The 19,926-nt window shown below is 45.8% G+C and overlaps 1 protein-coding gene across 1 annotated transcript; it reads right to left on the reverse strand.

Moving 5' to 3' along the window:
- Positions 1–2,078: 2,078 nt before the first annotated feature.
- Positions 2,079–19,325, reverse strand: SIRT7 (sirtuin 7). Its single transcript, XM_054977304.1, has 10 exons — positions 19,196–19,325; positions 18,972–19,109; positions 16,447–16,551; positions 11,754–11,824; positions 11,550–11,622; positions 7,827–7,925; positions 7,504–7,740; positions 4,383–4,463; positions 2,982–3,088; positions 2,079–2,575 (listed from the first exon to the last, which is right to left on the reverse strand). Exons 1-10 carry the CDS (start codon positions 19,289–19,291, stop codon positions 2,374–2,376), a joined length of 1,209 nt encoding a protein of 402 aa, XP_054833279.1. The 5' UTR covers positions 19,292–19,325; the 3' UTR covers positions 2,079–2,373.
- Positions 19,326–19,926: the final 601 nt, after the last annotated feature.

The following is a 19,926-nucleotide window of genomic DNA, read 5'->3' on the forward strand; positions in this document are numbered from 1 at the left end:
GTGGTCTTGGCATTGTAGTTCCTGACGTTTTGCCAGCAGCTGTGACTGGCATCTTCAGAGGTGTAGCACTGAAAGACAGAGATCTCTGTTGACACTGAGAGATCTCTATCTTTGTTTTCGAAAGACTGAAAGAGATCTCTGTGGCAAACAAGTTTGACACTGGGAGATCTCTTTTGTCTCTGTCTTTCGAAAGACAGATCTATGTGTCGAACAAGTTTGTCCTCTGGCCATCGTTCTCTGGCCGTGAAAGCCTTCAACAATATATTGACAACTTGTTTGACACAGAGATCTCTGTCTTTGTCTCTGGCTGCTGGCTAGTTCATGCTTTGGGCAGTGAAACAAGGTATGGGACAGCGAGTCAACTTCAGCCAAAGGGCAATCACAGCACTGGTCCGAGGGTATTTTGAGGAAGCAGTCCGTTACCTGGGCCGTCGGCTGCAATGTGCAATCGTGTGTGACCACTGGAACTACCGGCATATTAATGTAATGCGGTGGGTCAAAACTGGATAGAACAATTCCCACATGCAGCAGGGAGCATTTTCAGGCAGCGTCCTCCCCCCTCCCCTGCAATTGGACTTACGGCATTTTCACCCACCTTTCCTGGAAACTTAAATCTGTTACTGTAATTGCTCATGATGTCCTTGTGAAGCAGGCAGCATTGCCCTAATACGGAGGACTAATTTTGAAGTTAAGATTTGCTTTGTGGAGCAGATGGAAGCCACTGTTACAGCAGGATTCTTCTCCACACTCAAAGCTTTCCTGTTCCAGCATTAGCAGTGTGCAGAATCACAAGGGAGGATCTACAGCTTGTTGGATATTATGCCCAGGTGTGTGCCATTTTGAGCACAAGTTTATCTTCCCCCTTCAGCAGAAACAGCCATCTTCTTTTTAACAGTTTAAACCAATCAGTGCTATTCATCGTGACATCAAGAACACCATCTCTTGGAAGAAACAACGGCAATAAATTACTGTGTAATAGCACCAATTTCAATTATTTAAAAAATGGTGAGGGCAGTAAATAGTTTGGAGGCTGATAGAGAACTGCACTTTTCAACATGCACCGAAACAAGTCATTCTGAAAACATGGCAAAAAAAGTTACGTATAGACTGCACATGCCACAGAAATTGTGTCTCCATTCTACACAAAAACAAAAAACCCACTCTCAATAAATCACCTAGAAAAAAATGGGACTTTCATGGGGAAGAAAACCCCTGGAGAATAGTGGATTGAGTAAAACATCACCTGGAGCTCCTATTACAGTTGTATAATAATAATAATAATAATAATAATAATAATAATAATAATAATAATAGTAGTAGTAGTAGTAGTAGTAGTAGTAGTAGTAGTAGTAGTAGTAGTAACATTCCATTTATATATTGGTTGTTGTGGATTTTCCGGCCTGTATAGCCGTGGTCTTGCCATTGTAGTTCCTGACGTTTTGCCAGCAGCTGTGACTGGCATCTTCAGAGGTGTAGCACCAAAAGACAGAGATCTCTCAGTGTCAGGGCCTGGTACTGAGAGATCTCTGTCTTTTGGTGCTACACCTCTGAAGATGCCAGTCACAGCTGCTGGCAAAACATCAGGAACTACAATGCCAAGACCATAGCTATACAGCCCAGAAAATCCACAACAACCATCGTTCTCTGGCCATGAAAGTCTTCGACAATACAATTTATATATTGCTCTTCAGGATAACTTAACACTCAGAGCGGTTTACAAAGTATGTCATTATTATCCCTCAACAACAAACACCCTGTGAGGTGGGGCTGAGAAAGCTCCTAGAAGCTGTGACTGACCCCAGGTCAGCCAACTGGCTTCAAGTGGAGGAGTGGGAAATCAAACCCAGTTCTCCAGATTAGAGTCCCACGCTCTTAACCGCTATACTTAACTACTACACTAACACACACACACACACACACACACACAATAATGCTCATCCTGATACAGAGGGCATCTTCTAAAACACATCCCCAATTGATATGCTAGCTTCTGCTCCAATACAGCCAGGCTCAGCAGGCACAGAGAAATAAAATGGGTGGCAGAACCATGGAACCTCAACACTAAAAGAAAAACCAACTTTCCAAGAAAGACATTTATTGTTTCATTTTTTCTGTAATTTAAGAATTGGCAGCCCTGAGTATCAAATGCCAACCTCCTCTTATGCAGCAGGAGCCAAGCTAGGCTTTGGCCTCCAACTTGTTCATAAGGTGAGTAATTATATAAAACATCTATGAAAATAGCAGCTGTTTTTCCAGTTAACCCAGCAATCCTGATCATATTGAGTGCAGAAGACATTTCTTGTCCTGGTTTTAGCAACTTCAATTGGTCCCCAAGGTTAAAAAATCTAGTGTCCTCTTTGAGCAGGGCCGTAATCAAGAGGCTTTTTTCCTCTTAGTGCCTTTTGCACAGCCCCTACCAAACCAGCCGCCGGAGAGGGGGGCCGCAGGCACCTGCTGCTGCTCTCCCAGCTGCACTTCGTGAAGACTTGCTGGTGGGGCCACAGGTTTCCGGCTGTGGCTGCTGCTTTCTTCGGGTCGCAGAGGAGTAGCCAAAGAGAAGATGGGGTCCTTTGTTCTAGGGACAGAGGAAGAATAAGCCATGTTTAAGTTTCAGCTCTGCCAGAGAATTTCCCACTCCCTGCTTTGACTCCCAAGCATCGATCCTGTGTCTGAACACAGATGTGACGGAACGCACCACAGCAAAGCAGGCCTTGGACTGCAATGTCTTGCAACGGCAGCAAACCACCTGGCGATTACTCAGGAGTCAGGACCAGTTCCTGCCCCAAGAGAACATTTGCATTGCAAACGTACCCTATGGCCAAACATTCCAAAGAACTGCCTTTAATTATAGGTGTGTAACATTGTGTAAGCAAATGCAATAAGCCTAACCACTGGAGGAGGTTGTGGGGAAAACTCCTACGCCACTGTGGAAAAGAAACAAGCATGAGCTTACAACCCTTAAAGGCCAGAATTCTGCAGACCTGTCATAGCAAGGGGTGGGAAGGCCCAGCTCCTCCATCAAGAGCTTCATCACATCGTCACATTTCCCATGAAGCTTCAGGGCTGCTAGATCGTCCTTTGGCGTCCACTGTAAATAGAACAAGCAATACCATCGCAGAATGGATCAACTGACCTAGCACAGCTACCAAGTTAGAGTCATTTAGGCTGCCAAAAAAAAAGTCCTATTCAGGGCTTTTTTCCTGGAAAAAGAGGTGGTGGAACTCTCAAGAGGGAAAAGAGGGAGGAACACATGGAATTTTTGAAATAATATTTTCATGCGCTATGGGCTTACATCAACTGTGAGACAGAACCCCCTACCTTGTGGGGTGGCGGGGGGTGGGTCATTAAACGAGATAGGAACTACCCAGTAGGATAATACTTATCACAATAGTTGTGAACTTTTGCCCTGGGAGCAAAATTTCTCCAGCCCCACCTCTATATCCTCCCCAGGGCAGCCGAGGCGAGTTCCTCATATCTATTGGGGAGACCCATTCCTCACAATGATCCAGCCTCCCCTTCCCGAGCAGCCACTCATGCTGAATCTCTGCGCAGCACCAAACAGCGCCCCTTAGAATTTTGCACCCAGGGCAAGAGGTGCTGGAACTCCGTTCCACCAAGTTCCGGCTGAAAAAAAGCCCTAGTCCTATTCCAAAGAAACAGGAATCGAGTCGTGTTTCATAATTCCTAAAGCACAAGGGAGTGTACTTAATCTCACACTAACATGGCTCACTGCATAATTAGTTTCGACCAACTATCAGACAGAATACTTTGGATAGCCTCTATGACTGTTGGAGGGTGAAGAAAAAAAGTCCTTAAGTTGCTTCAGGATTTTGCAGTTCACAGCACTTCGGCATTAAAAATGAGTGTATATAAAAATATGCATATATTTAAATCATCAGCAGAGAAAACAAGACGAGTAGATTCTGATTGCAAAACAGAAGTGATCCTGCACAGATCATCCAAATTTATGCATCATACAAACATAAAGCAGAGCCAGACAAACAGTCGACCCAGCCTAGGGCTGTCTAGCTTGGCAGCAGTTCTCCAAAGTCTCAAAAGTATTTTCCCCATGTCTGCTGCCTGAGATGCTTTTAAAAAAACTGGAAAAGTGTCAAGGATTGATCGGAGGCCTTTTTGTACGCTGAACTTAATTCAGATGCCCAACTGGCATAGCCCACTGCAGCCCGGAACTACTGAGCAATTCGCCAGCCTCAGCCTCCCCAGCAGACAGACTCATGCCACTGTGCCCTTCTGTATGCAAAACGCTGCTTTTCCACTGAGCTATGGCCCCTCCTGATAATCATATGGAAGCCACTAAAATCATACGGCACCTGAAACCAGAGCAAAGTGCTCTGCCCATATACTATATGGCTCAAACTCACCTGGAGATTTACAATGTAGAGCTTAGGGCGGCTCCTGGGTGGCTTGCTCATGCACCACAAGTGTGGATATTTCTTCAAAACCTGTTGCAGGAAGGACAATGTAACCAAAGCATTCATCAGCGCTGGAGAACAAGCAAGAGTTTAGGCTGTCAGATACCTGGCAAGAGGGTTCATTTTTAAATTAATGTATCAACTGCAGTGCCCGGAAAGAGGGAGAAGCAGGGGCAATCTCAGGGCCAGGATTCAGATATCACAGAGAGTTTTGCAGGATTTATATGTAAACAGAACTCCTAAAGAATGCAAATGACCAGGACCCATACAAGACAGAAGCAAAAAACAGATGGCCAACATAAGAGGTGGACCGACCACTGTCTACAGATGAACTGCTGCCTCCTGGGATTCTTGCAAAGAACATCATAACAGATGAGGACCTCTATCTGATCCAGCACAGCATCTCTTATACCATTAAGCAAAACTGCACACTCAGAATCACTTGATACACATGCATCTTTAAGACTAACCAACTTTATTGTAGCATAAAAGCTTTCGAGAGCCACAGCACTCTTCGTCATGCATCTGACGAAGAGAGCTGTGGCTCTCGAAAGCTTATGCTATAATAAAATTGGTTAGTTTTAAAATTCCTAATGGACTCTTTACTATTTTGCTACTACAGACTAACACAGCTAACTCCTCTGGATCTCTTGATATATATGCAGCGAGATGGAAAGCAGATGCCTCTCTTGAGGTGTCAGGGTGGATGGATAAGGTTCAAGAATATGTCTCAATAAACAAATTAATTACTTATGTACATAATAGACCAAAAGCTGAATTTTGGGGGAAATGGAGGGATTTCTTTGATTACTTAGGCCAGTACTAACATGAATAACAACAACAACATTCGATTTATATACCACCCTTCAGGACAACTTAATGCCCACTCAGAGCGGTTCACAAAGTATGCTATTATTATCCCCACAACAATAATCACCCTGTGATGTGGGTGGGGCTGAAAGAGCTCTGGAAGAGCTGTGACTGACCCAAGGTCACCCAGCTGGCTTCCAGTGGAGGAGTGGGGAATCAAATCTGGTTCTCCAGATTAGAGTCCCATGCTCTTAACCATTACACCAAACTTAGCATAAAGATAAAAGGATGAAACAGAGGGAATGATTAGTAAAATAGCTAATATTTAAATTTTGTATAAGTAACCAAGGAGAGGGAAGGAGATTTACTACACAACTGAGTTGTGTTATTAAAATTCTTTTTATTATATTTTTATCAGTTTAACTCAATTTTAAATGTAGTGCCTGTTTAAGTTATAAATTAATTTTTAAATGTACTATTTGTTTAAGTTAGTATAAGTTTCAAATTAATTTCAACTCCTGCTGGTATAAGCTTTATTAAGCACTTTCTATTGTCATATCCTATCCTTTTAAATAAAAACTTCTATAGGGGAGGAGATCACTTGATACAGATTACTTATACTTTTAAGCAGGGCTTTTTTCTGGGAAAAGAGGTGGTGGAACTCAGTGGGTTGCCCTTGGAGAAAATGGTCACATGGCTGGTGGCCCCGCCCCCTGATCTCCAGACAGAGGGGAGTTTAGATTGCCCTTCGCGCCAAGCGGCGCGGAGGGCAATCTAAACTCCCCTCTGTCTGGAGATCAGGGGGCGGGGCCACCAGTCATGTGACCATTTTCAAGAGGTTCCAGAACTCCGTTCCCTCGCGTTCCCCCTGAAAAAAAGCCCTGCTTTTAAGTCTCAAGAGATCCTGAGAAAAGACTTCTTGATTCATAAACGTTAACATACAATTGATGGACGACAGGGTTTCTATTAAAAAAGCAGACCATGCAAGATGGCCAGAGGAGGGCTGACCCAAGGTAAAGGACACACTACAGTACAAACATCAAGAATTGCATTTTCTATCATTAAAGTCCTTCCCAGATAAGCAAAGAGTCTATTCAACAGTAGCTTTCATCAGAGCACATGCCGCGTTAAATGAGCTCCCACACCCACTTATAGGTTAAGGGAGCAGAAAACGTCAATGAAATTAAAAGAATACTCACTACGCTTGTCTAAAGGGGTCAAAGACTACTCTTGTACTTCCTACACGAGCAGGCCATAAGTTCCCCCTCCCTGCATGAAGCTTCATTTACATGGAAGGCAAAGGCCAACCGGACAAGAGAAAAGTTACTTTATTTGGAAACCTCCTCTCAAATTACATCAGGCTGTATAGGCCATAAACCATTTTGTTGTTTGTCTCATATTGTTTATTGCCTTTATTCTAGCTGTAAGGAAAGTAACAAGCTTTCTAAGACTCGGGCTTCCGGTAGAAGGATTTTTCTGAGGACCCCTCACCTAAAGACCTATGTGAGCACCACTGAAGCGAAACACCTACACGGGAGGCAAAGTTTGCCTTGATAGGCAAATTCCTTCTGCCACGTTTTAGAAGATTAGGCTGTAGGTCGACTTGGCCCTACATTGAGGAGAGAATGTTCTCTCCAACTGTCAACAATCTCTCTTGTTTTTGCTTTGCAATCAAGGCTGTTGGGTGCCATGTATCCTGGGAAATGTAATTTTGAAGAATTGTTTGTATTAACCTTTTTTCTTTTATTCTGTAAACAATCGGTGCTGAAGGGTATATAAAGCCCTTCAATGTAATTGGTCCTTACACATTTCTACCAGAAATGGTGGCATGTGGCTTATTCTATAAACAATAAACCCATTTTTTCTTTTGGAATCGCTTTTTCTTGGAGTCTTGAAATATATGTGGATAAGTGGCGAGAGGGGAACTTATAAATTGGCAGCAGAGTACTATTAAAAATTCCCCTATCACTTCCTTCCTGTTTTTTTCAAGCTAATGGGCTTTCTTGCTCTTGACCACCAGTATGGCTGTTTTCACCAACCTTCATCCTGACTTAGCAGGAAGGGGAGAATTAACACAGGTAGTTGTTTTCGCTACAAAACCTTGAAAGCTGTAAACTGAAATCGCAAACTGCTGGTCTTTCAGATCTCCTCCTCCCTTCTAAGATCACGGTGGAAACATTTCACACAAACAGCGGAATGTCTACTAACAGCAGCTATGCCAGAACAGTCCAGCCACTAAAGAGGTTCTCTCAAGGGTTACCTTCAAGCTAGATCCCAAGCAAAGGATTACATCTGCTTTGCTTGCAGCCTCTGTTGCTGCCTCCCAGTTCAAGGGCTGCTGCAGGATGCCCTTCTCCCCAAAGTGTACAATGGTATCTCTCAACTGTGCCCCGCACTTGTGGCACACCCTGCCAGTGTGGTGCCTGTGCAGGGCCGTGCGTTCCGTCACATCGAACACTCGCACGTATTCACGATTGGGTACGCAGGACGTGCAGACCTAGCAAAGAGTGGAAGCACAGGTTCCCGATTAGTACTCCAAAGATGTTACACTGCACTAAGGCCCTGCCCTCTGCAAGTGCTCACCTCTATGTACATGTTCCCATGCAACTCAGAAAGGGCTTCCCGAGGGAGACCGCTGCGCAGGTGGAGCCCATCACAATTCTGTGACACCACGTGATGCACCTAGAAGGAAAGTAAGCAGGGCTAATAATAAAGAGTTTGACGACAAGAGACTCCTCTTCCATTGTCAGCACTCAAGGTGAGGGCTGCAAAGTTCTCGTGTCACCTAGCCAAACGTTTCCCTTTCTCTCCCATTGCTGAACAGGTGGGGCAGAATATCTACACTCTAAATTCCTATTTAGAGACCATGGAGCCAATGCAGTAATCTGATGAGTTACAAGCAGCGAACGTATCTCCAGCTGAGGTGAACATCACAGTCCGGGCTGTTATTTTGGGCACTGATAGTAACAACAACGTTCGATTTATATACCGCCCTTCAGGACAACTTAATGCCCGCTCAGAGCGGTTTACAAAGTGCGTTATTATCGTTCTCACAACAATCACCCAGTGAAGTGGGTAAGGCCGAGAGAGCTCCGAGAAGCTGTGACTGACCCAAGGTCACCCAGCGGGCTTCAAGAAGTAGGGTTATGGACCGCACTGCTTTGCATTCACAATAGGAGAAGGTTAACAAGCCGAACCAAGGTACGGACGCTCACAGCCTCCAGAACTAGGGGCTAGTCTCCTAATAGCTATGCCTGCTTTTGAAGGGTGTAACAAAGGCTAATGCAGGGACTCAGCAGTCAATACACAGCAGATCTTATATTATATAGCCCCAGCAATGTGCACTGTGCATTCTAGTCTTTTACAGGACCCTGGAAAAAGCAGTGTGCCAAGAGTCTTACCCACATTACACCTAGCACACCACAACAGTGGACTCCTACCATAGAGTTTTAGCTGCCTTTCATGAAAATAGCTATTATGCAATATCTCCCCTGATCTGGATCATGAAAATAGCTATGGATAGTGTTGAAAGTTATGTGTTGCCACAACATCTTATTCTGTTCTTGTGCAACCTGCACTCCAGACAGGAGGATACTGTTAAGTCAGAATATAGGGAAACAGAATGGTTTCCAAATGACATCATTGTATCAGACAATGATGAGTATCATCTTCATATCCGTTCAGTCTATATGCAGAAAGCTGGAGGAGATTTAGATGGAAGTGGAGCAAAAGCTGGCGGAAGAAATATTAATAATATGAGACGTGCAGATGAAATCACATTAGTGGCAGAACATAGTGAAGATCTGAAACGACTACTGATGAAGGTTAAGTGTCAAAGCAGGATTACAGCTGAACATCAACACAGAAGAAATAACTACTGAGGAATTTTAAGGTAGACAATAAAGAAATTGAAATAGTTCGATATTTTCTATTCCTTGGCTTGAACATCAACCAAAAGGGAAACTGCAACCAAGAAATCAGGAGATTGAGACTAGGAAAGGCAGCCATGAAGGACCTGGAAAGATCCTTATGAATAAGGACGTGTCACACCGCTAAAATCAAGATAATCCAAACTATGGTGTTCCCCATTACTATGTATGGATATGAAAGTTGGACAGTGAAAAAAGCTGTTAGGAAGAAAGTTGATTCATTTGAAATGTGGTGCTGGAGGAGAGTTTTGCGGATACCATGGATAGCCAAAAAGACAAATAAGCGGGTTCTAGATCAAACAAGCCTGAATTCTCCCTAGAAGCTAAAATGACAAAACTGTAGCTATCGTACTTTGGTCACATCATGAGAAGACAAGAGTCATTGGAAAAGACAATAATGCTAGCAAAAATGGAAGACAAAAGGAAAAGAGGAATACCCAAAATGAGATGGCTGGATTCAATAAAAGAAGCCACATCCTGCAGTTTGCAAGACCTGAGTAAGGCTGTTAATGACAGGATGTTTTGGAGGTCATTAATTTACAGGGTCACCATAAGCTGGAAGTGACTTGATGGCACATAACACACACACACTCACTCACTCCCCTGACCTGCAACATGTTTTAGAAGGATTGCACACAAGTGGCTGAAAATGACTCTACCAGTCTGCAATGAGTAAAAACTAGCTCCCTCAACTGTTGCCAACCTCCCCCTCCAGAATCATGGACTCTGTTACCTGTGCCTGCCTCCTGCCTCCAGTATTATGAACTCTGATTGCCTGTGCCTGCCTCCTGCCTTCTGAATTATGGACTCTGTTATCTGTGCCTGCTCTTTGCCTCCTTGGATTATGGACTGTCTCTCTCTTGCCCTGAGACCCGCTGCATGCCTTATGCTGGGCATGAACTGTACCTTGGGCCCAGATCCTGGCAGCTAGCAATGACATGCAAGCAGGAAGGAGTCTCTGTGAAACGGACTAGGCGCCCCCTGGCCCGCTTCCACCGGGAAGCCACCGCAGAACAGTCCTGGGTCTGCCTCAATACCCAGAGCAGCATGCCAGCGAGCCCACAGACAGCTAACCAGAGGGCAGCCATGTTCTCAGGCAACAGGCAGTTACTACAGACGGTTCTCCCCGAGTCCACCATTTCACTGCAAGGCTCCTGTCACGTCCAAAGCTATGCTTCGCCCTGATATGCAGATCACTTGCAGCAGCCCAGGGATGGGAGTGACGTGCCGACTGTACAGGGCGGACAATGGACACTTATCAATACGCCCATCGAACATTGACATTCCGAGCCGATCGCATCAAGAACAGTCTAGCTTCCTGTTAGATTCAATCAACCCGCCCCGCACTCCTTCCCTTCCTTTTGTCCCTTCTCAAGGTGTCACTATCACACAATTAGACTCTAAAGTGGCCCATCAAAGTCATAATACTGGCCCATCATATCTTTTGTTAAAAACATCCTGGGAACCAGACCAGGGCAGGCCGAAGGGCTCCCACCTCAGGACATATTTCGGCTATTTAAGCAGGCTCTGCCTGACGCTTGGTGCTCGGTGCTTGGCGCCGTGCCCAGTGCCAGGCTCAGCCAGGCTCTGCGCCCCATCCCCACCCTTGCTGCTGGAAACTCTGCTTCTCGATGTGATCAGGTACATATTGCCTCTCTGCCATACATCTCAAGTGGAAACCTGCTAATGCAAATGTCTCTGTAACTCTTTCCAACCTTTATTTCTGAGTTCTTGTATGTCTGCTGAATGTAAGTGCTATGTCAGGCACATGCAACACTTTAGTAAACATTATTTATCTGAATATTAGCCTCCTCTTTCTTGCCTGAGAAATCTGAAAGACTGACTCTGGTATACATTGGTTAAAGATCTGCGCGAGCTCAAGCCGAACTGCTTGCTAATTTCCCCTATAAAAATAGCAGTTCTGGTAACGCAACCGTACCAGTCCTTGATTCACTTAATCTAGGAACTCTCTGAGCCTGAGCAAAGGTACCTGAAAGACCATAATAAGCCCAGCAGTAACCCAGCGTGGCAGTATTGGTCCTTATTTTACCACGACAACAGGTTTCTTGCACAAGAAGCTGGAGGCTTGGAAAGATTCCCCCAAAACTGGAATCTCGTTTCTTCTTCATCGGTTTCTTTGCCTTGATACTGCCTTTTTGTACCTTGAGATTTTCTATGGGAAATGCCCCAGTAAGATTGGGGAGGGAGGGAGTGCTGTACGTGCAATGATTCCCATATTTCACAAGAACAGCCCCCCTTACGCACACACCATCTCTGAATATAAGGAATGCCTTCACAGATAATAGCCAGGTATGCTCCTGCAGTTGACCTCCCCTTTAGGTGTAGGAAGGCAGGATTGACATAGAAAGGCTCTTACCAGTTTGTGCTTGTGCAAGCAGGCGATGCTCATATGGGTGAGCGTGGGCTCCGCCTCACTCAGATCTGCAGCTCTGACAAACAGAAAGGAGTACAATAGTATCGTTAGCCAATTCCACGTGGCCGGGTTTCGACTTCTCCACTGAAGTTCGGAAAGTCTCCCAGGTATGAGGAAAGCCTTTATACGCTGCCAGTGCCCGATTACCTGATATTCCTGCCCTTCTGAAGCATCGTCCACACCCCATTTGGACCTCGGTAATCAGGGATCGAAGCTGCCTGTGTTACCAGGAGACACAAGAGAAAAAGGAGTGGGTTTTCAAGTATGCATTAACGTAATCTATCCACATCCGTGGGCGGCTCACTTCCCACAGACCCTGCGAACCCCTCAGTCCCCTCTTGGATTACTCTGTACTAATTCCACTCCCATCACCCTAAACCTGCCAGAGTACAAGGTCCTAATCACAAACTCACATCTCATGACGAATGCTGCCTAAGAAACCTGCTCAACGTTTTCCTCTTTCAGCCCAGGAGTAAGCCCCGTAGCTGTATCCCAAAATTGGGATACAGCCAAGCAACACGAGGTGGCTCACATGGCAAGCAGCTCGGCACAAGTTGTTTGGATAATGAGATAATGTCTTGCTTGTTAATTAATTCTTCCTTGTTAGGACTCAATAGAGAACAATGTTCTATGGAGTGTTAAATTAAGTTAACAAGTCTAAGAAGATTGCCTCGTTGTAATAATCTCAACAAATCACCTATTACTGCTTTTGTGAATAGTCACGTATCTTGCGTACAACGAAGCTTTGTGCCCCAATAGCAGCAATCTCTTGCGTTTCACTGACTTTTGACACCACGGTTTACTGCAACCCCACACATACGTGCACGCCACTTCAGGACATTTTTCATCCATCTCACGAAATAGTCTCCAGTAATCCATGAAACATTATGCCACATTTAGTCTAATATTTCATGTGGCAGAAAACTCTTTTTATCCTTGACAAAGCAGCTCTTTGACGAAGGGAAGAAGCTGATGGCTAGCTTGGCTTTCTCCTTCCATTGTTAGGTTGTACAAGTAATCTGCCCTGTTCCCCCACGCCCACACTGCTTTGCCAAAGAGGTGTTTAAGAACAGCTACCTCCTTGGAAATACAGGGTGGGATGAACAGGTGCTTCATGTCTTTCCAACCTTCCCTTCTTGCAAGGGCAGCTTTTGGATGAGGAGCCTTCAAAATCTCAAATAAGCAGAACCAAGATGTTTGCCACTCAAATAGCATAATATGTAGTTCGGCTCAGGGACAATTTCAATTGGGTCCATATAGGATGCTAACTGTTCCCTAGTGAGTGGCAGGGACAGTGACATATGACCAACAAACAGCAGATCTTGCAAAGCAGGATTTTTCCATCCACCCACCCCCACTGTGCCTCCAAAAATGTTCCTCTGGGAATCATCAGCAAGAGGTTTTCATTGGGGAGGAGGAATTGACGGAAACTGCCACCGCCTCTTCCAGAGACTTAAGTGCCCTTAAGCTTTCAGAACCGGGCAGATGAATACCTTGACATCCAAATTAGCGTCCTTTGTAATGACTTCGGGTGCCACCTGGTGGCTGTTGTATTGAATAAAACCCTCACACCAAACCTTAAATTTGATCCAGAGGATACCAGGTAACTATCCAGCACACACAGACTTCACAGTCATAGTTCATTTGCACTTGGTCATTTAAGAGTGCTTTCACGGGAGGTGCTGAAATCAGTATGTACGTTCCACATGTATCCATCTCCAAAATGTAGGTTAGCCAATTCCAGCTTTGGAGATAGCTGAAGATTTGGGGGCAATGCCTGGAGAAGGAACTCAGTGGGGATGTGATGCCACAAAGGGTCTGCTTTCTGAAGCTGACATTTCCTCCGGGGGAACCAATCTCTGTAGTCTGGAATGAGTTGTAATTCCAAGAGAACTCTGGCCTGCCTCCCACAAGCCATGCTGATGTCCCTGATGGATGAGGGGGCTAATAATCTGAAGTTCAATCCAGACAAGACTGAGGTGCTGCTCGTCAATGACACAGCTGCTTGAGGACTGGACAGCCTGTCCTGGAAGGGACTGCACTGCCCCTGAAGGAACAGGTTAATAGCTATGGGGTTCTGATGATCAAGGCCTAACGCTGGAGACCCAACTCTGTGGCCTTTTATGAGCTTTGGCTGATACACCAGATATGACTGTCAAAAAGCTTGATCTAGCCACAGAGAACCATGTTCTGATTACATCCAGGTTAGATTATGGTAACATGCTTTTAAGTGGGGCTGCCTTCGAAAGCTGTCCAGAAACTTCAGTTTGTCCAAAGTGCAGCAGCTGGTATATTGCTGGGGAGGGATAAAGGGATGGTATCACCCCAGTGCTGAAAGTTCGGGGCACAATTCAAAGTGCTTGTTGTTACCTTTAAAGTCCTAAATGGCCTGGAGCCAGGATACTTGAAAGACTGCCTCCTCCCATATTGTTCAGCCCACCAGTTAAGATCTAGCTCATAAGCCCTGCTCCCAGTGAGATGGGTGGCAACAAGGACGGCTTTTTCAGTAGTCGCACCTCGTGGCGCAGAGTGGTAAGCTGCAGTACTGCAGCCCAAGCTCTGCTCACGACCTGAGTTCGATCCTGGTGGAAGCCGGGTTCAGGTACTTGGCTCAAGGTTGACTCAGCCTTCCATCCTTCCAAGGTCGGTAAAATGAGTACCCAGTTTCCTGCGAGTAAAGTGTAGATGACTGGGGAAGGCACCACCTCGTAACAAAAAGTCTGCCAAGAAAACATCGTGATGTGATGTCCCCCCGTGGGTCAGTAATGACTCGGTGCTTGCATAGGGGACTACCTTTACCTACCTTACTTAGAGAATTCTGTTCCCCTTCAGGCTCAGCTGGCGCTTACCTTGTTTTAGGCTTTATGCTAAAGCATTTCTGTTTACTCGGGCTTTTAAATAAGGGGTTGATTTTTTTTTATAAACACTATTTTATTCCAGAAACTTATTTAAGCTGTCAGTTGTGTTTTTATGGTCTATGGTTATTATGCTGGGCTATGTTTTTAATGCTGGATTCTAATTAATATCTTTTAAAGTTCTGTTTACTATTTTTATTTTGCAAGCCACCTCGGGCAGGATCTTGGAGAAGCAGTGAAAAGATGTTCTAAATAAGTAATACCAGAATGGTAAGACTACCTACCACCTGTTATCCAAGTTCATGGCAGCTGTTTCATTCTGTCACTTCTCTGAATTTTATTTTGGGAGGAGTCCACCTCACTCCACATAGGACAAGTTCAAAAACTGCTTATTTAAGAGGGGAGAACTGGGTTGGATCTTACTAACCATGGGAGAAGCAGAGCTTTCTCCACAGTATCCTTCCAGGGCCCTCCAAAAGCCAATTCTGGGGATCAGGGAAGCCTCAAACATGCCATGAAGCACACGGGCTGCAGTGAAGGGGGAAACGAGGCAAAATCATCCCACCTCCTTCCTTCTGCTAGTGGAGGAAGCATAGTGGAGCAAGATGTCAGTGGGCATTAAAGGACGTTGCGGGCTATTTTGCTGATTTCCCCTCCTCTGTGCAGCCCGCTGTGCTTCTTAGTATATTATCCACAAGGTTCTCCCCAGCACTGGCTTTTCAGGGGGTCTCATGGGGCTTCTGTGCAAAGGTGGGGGAAGATCTGGCCCTGTGTGCTTGTTCCACTCACAATTCAGAGGATCCACCCCATTGTTTTGTCACTTGAAATAGCATCTATGTCCTGCTGAAGCTCCATGCTGCCAGGCCACACACTACCCTTACTACATGAGAATGAACCAGCTCTCCCTATTCTGCAGGCAACCCTGCCAACAGGCAAAGAAAACTATAGGGGGTCCCAGTCAAAAAACATACATAAGAAGAGAGGCCCCTGGCTGGTCTGTTCATTACCGTGCGTCTCTCTTTAGTAGCTAACAGTCCTAAGGAGGGGAAAAAAACAACTCCCTCCAGTTTTCTTTGCCTTTTGGAACTAGGCTGCTCTCTGGTGGCAAGTTTATTTATTCACTCATTTATATTATTTATAGTCTGCCTTTCTCACTGAGACTCAAGGCAGATTACACAACGCCAGTCAATATGATCAATGGCTGAGACATTCAATGAACGATACAATAGGGTATGGGTAGCAGAATTTGAAAACGAGCATAAATTCAAATATAGGGAAACACTGATGAAACAAAGCATAAGTAAACATGACGTATTTAACTCCGTGGAAACTCCTCAGGAGGAGCATATCTAAATCAACAGACCATATTCAGTAGTATAGTCTACAGTCTCTGTCCCTTTACCAAAGGATCTTTCAGAGCCATTTTTTTACAGCACAGCCTTATTAGTAAAACAAACCCTCCTGAACAATTCAGTTTTAAACAGTTTGCAGAACATCAAGAATGGGATCTTTCCTGACTTCTCCAGGCAGGCCATTCCATAAGGTGGGGGCCACCCCAGACAATGCACATGTATGGCCAGCTGTTTATTTAGACCAACTGCAAGGTGGTATCTGTAGAAGGTCCTGCTCAGATGAACAAAGCTGCCCTGGGGGAGCATAGGGAGATAGGCAGTCCTGCATATATGAGCAGCCAAAAATTTGAACTGAGCCCTGTAACTGGTGGGTAGCCAACGGAGTGACTGCAGAATGGGATTAATATGCATGCTCCGCTTGTCTCCTGGTAATAATTGAGCTGTGGAGTTCTGAACCAGCTGTAGTCTCCAAGTTGACTTTAAGGGGAGATCTATACAGAATGCATTACAAGTCTTGATGTTACCGTGGTGTGAATCCAGTCGGCTGCATCAAAGTACAACTAGCTGCAGGAGATTTAACCACAACAGGATCTTGTGAAAGATGACTGTAGAAGAGCTCTGACACAGCCTTACCGTGCTGATGCCAGCTCCTGTATAGATGATGAGGTGTTTAGCACCCTGTACAGCTACAGAGAGCTTGCTCACTTTCCTCTTCAGCTCCTCGGGCTCATCACAAACCTAAGAGTGGATGAACAAGGGATTAAAATGATTTCTGAACCAGCGTATTTTACAGCTTCAAATTGCAGACTAAGGCCCCCTTACCACACTGATCACTTTCTCAGATCATACACATGCACTTGTGTAGGACGTCTAATTCTAGAAAGGTAGCTGTGCTAGCCTGCTGCAGGTTTCTCTTGTCGTGTCTTCCCCTTGCTTTGACCTCACTCCCCTGCAAGTTTTCGAAAGAAGGAAAACTGGTAAGAGGAAGAGGTGAAGGAAGGGGCATGGTCTACTATCTAAGAAGGGTGGATAGTTATTAGCAAGTAGGATGAAAAACCAGACAGCTAATACAAAAACAGATCACTTCACTGGTATCAAGAGTAATTATAAAGGAACATATTTTTATTCAAATATGTTATTACAATCACAGAATGAGCTTGAGCTTGAAAATGAGTCAGTGTGATATAGCTGTTGAAGTATCAATCTAGGATAAAAATAATAATAGCTGTGCTTATATACTGCTTTTCTAGACAGATTAGTGCCCCACCCAGAGCAGTGAACAAGTTAGTATTATCCCCACAATGCACCTGGGAAGCTGGGGCTGAGAAGAGCGGCTTACCCAAGGCCATCTACTGCGCTTACGGCAGTAGTGGGATTCGAACCAGTCGAGTGCTGATTCGCAGCTGAACCACTTCACCACTGTGCTACGGCACAGTGCTTGCAGAAACTGCAAGACCCATGCTCAAACCCCTACTCTGCAACTGAAGCTGGCTGGGTGACTTTGCTCTAAGTTGCTCTCTTTCTCTCTCTCAGCCGTACATACCTCGCAGGGTTGTTGTGAAAATGAAATGGAAGAGAGGAGAATGATCCTGTAAGCTGCTTTGGGTCCCCACTGGGGAGAAAGGTGGGTAACAAATATCAAAATAAATAAAAACCTGGGAACTGGACTACATGTTAGATTTACAATGTAACACTGGCCAGCTGTAACTGCTAAGAATCCTGCAAGCAGTCATTTTGTTTTATCATTTACAAAATTAAGGCATGAGGCCTTTTCCCCAGGCTACTTGGGGAAACAACGGGGGAGTCAGAAAACGGACTTCTCGCCTTCCCTATGCAGGCACTTGCAGTATGCTGTGGCTCACCCATCCTCCCAAAAAGCAACACAGGAATAGATGGGAGCTTTGGGTTGCTAAGCAGCATCAACTAAACTCTTAGTTGTCTGTGTAGCATGCTGGGGATGGGGGGGACGAGGCTTGGCACAGGACACATGCAAGCAAGGTTAAACAAGCCAGCAAAAATTGTTGACTGGAGAGGATCATAGTGAAGCAAACAGAGAAGGAAGAACAAAAAGCTAGTCTGAGGCTCTCTCCCTCCGCTCCCAACTCCAGGGGAAATCTGCGCACAGAAAAGGTCCAGCCATTGTTTTTTTCCTTTGCTCCATGTTTGTGATCTTATCCGGCTTTCTGTACTTTCTCTTAACAAGCAGTTAGGCTGCAACTGCACAACGAGCAGAACTTCTTGTCCAATTTTAAAGTCCTTGAAAGATGTCAGAAAAGGTGGCAATAACTATATTAAGGGTCTCGCCACACTTTTCCCAAACAAAAATGACTATCTACCAGCAGTTACATGTTTCCTTATGAAGAAAAAAATATCCCAAGCTGCAATGGAAAAGGTATCTTAAACTACTCCTTCCCTCAAAAAACAGAGATCAAAAGTATTTATAATTTGCAGGACAAGTTTCATATGGGCACGTCTTTTGCTTGATGAGCTTTGTGTCATCTGAAAACCAAATAACTCCCCTTCAACTGAATAAGGTATAAACATGTTTTTTTCCCTGTAGTTTCGACACCTACATTTAGAAGCCTGGTGTGTTCAAGAAGGAGGCAGACAATGTCAGCATACATCCGTAAAAGAGAACTGCAGCTTAAACAAGCCATGATCACACACTAAGCAAAAATTTGAAAGATGTTAGCTACTGAAGGATGATAAGATTTCTTACTTTATGGAGGGATTTTTCAGCCTGGTACAGTTGCCAGCACCGGGCTAAGAAATTTGGGGGTGGAGCCCAGGGAACGCACGGTTTGGGGAGGGTTCTCAGTGAGGTAGAATGCCATACAGTCCACCCTCCAGAGCAGCCATTTTTTCCAGGGGGACTGATCTCTGTCTGAACATCAATTGTAATGTCAGGAGATCCCTAGGCCCCACCTTGTGGTTGGCAACCCTAAGAGTCACATATCAAGTCATGGTATCTGAAGAAGGGAGCTGTGGCTCACGAAAGCTCACCCCCTACCACAAGTTTTGCTCGTCTTACAGCTGCTACTGGACTCTTGCATCAAGTAAGCAGCTGAGTAACTCCTAGTGGATGAAGGGGCAGCTCTAGCTTCTCTCGCATAACGGCAATACTGACGCCGTGCTGATAAGGCTAGATGCACACTCGCCTCCTCCAGCCGGCGCCGCAGCCTCTCTCGCTTCTTCCGAAGCCGCTCCAGGTCGCGCACGATCTCCTGACATCCAGACAAAAGCAAGGCCTCGTCGGGGCTCCGCTCGGCCACCGGCTTGTGCAGGATCCGGGCGACCTGGCGTCGAACGAGAGGACAGAGAAGGGGTGAGGGAGCCCGTGAGGGGCGCCAGGGCGGCCGGAGGGAACCGCCCCCTTCCCTACCTGTCGGCGTCGCTCTCGCTGCTCTTCCTGGCGGAGGAACTGGGCGCGCGCCGCCGCTTTCCGCTCCGAGCGACTCAAACTCCGGCCAGCCGCCATCGCCTCCGTCTCTTCCGGGTATCTACTAGGCCCGCCGGTGGCTCCGGCAACGTCCCCTTCCGGCCGCCTAGACCAACGAGAGGAGACGCTAGAGCGTTCCATAGAGACAGAGACAAGGGAGGCGAGGATTCCAGACCTTCCGGGTCTACCATAGAAGAGGCTTTCAAAGTATAGAACGGCTTCACCATAGAGAGGCCGAAGGATAGAACGACGCCACTTCCCCAGCCCCGGCTGTAGGACAACAAGAACGGGGCCGAGTCGCGACTTCCAGCAGCCGAGGAACAGCTCGGCCGGGTCCAGCGAGAGCAGAACTGGCGCGGGACAACGTCCCACACGCCGTCCAAGTTGAGCTTCACAACTTTCGTTGCCGCGTGACGAGGCGCGCTCAAAGTGGTGCTGGCAGGCGTGGGCAGCCTACACTCCTCGGATGAGCCGGCTCTAGTGAACAGATCCAGAGGAGTTAGCCGTGTTAGTCTGTAGTAGCAAAATCAAAGAGAGTCCAGCAGCACCTTTAAGACTAACCAATTTTATTGTAGCATAAGCTTTCGAGAACCAGTTCTCTTCGTCAGATGCATCTGACGAAGAGAACGTGATTCTCGAAAGCTTATGCTACAATAAAATTGGTTAGTCTTAAA

The sequence above is a fragment of the Eublepharis macularius genome, chromosome 4, assembly GCF_028583425.1.
Source record: "Eublepharis macularius isolate TG4126 chromosome 4, MPM_Emac_v1.0, whole genome shotgun sequence".
Lineage (NCBI taxonomy): Eukaryota > Metazoa > Chordata > Lepidosauria > Squamata > Eublepharidae > Eublepharis > Eublepharis macularius.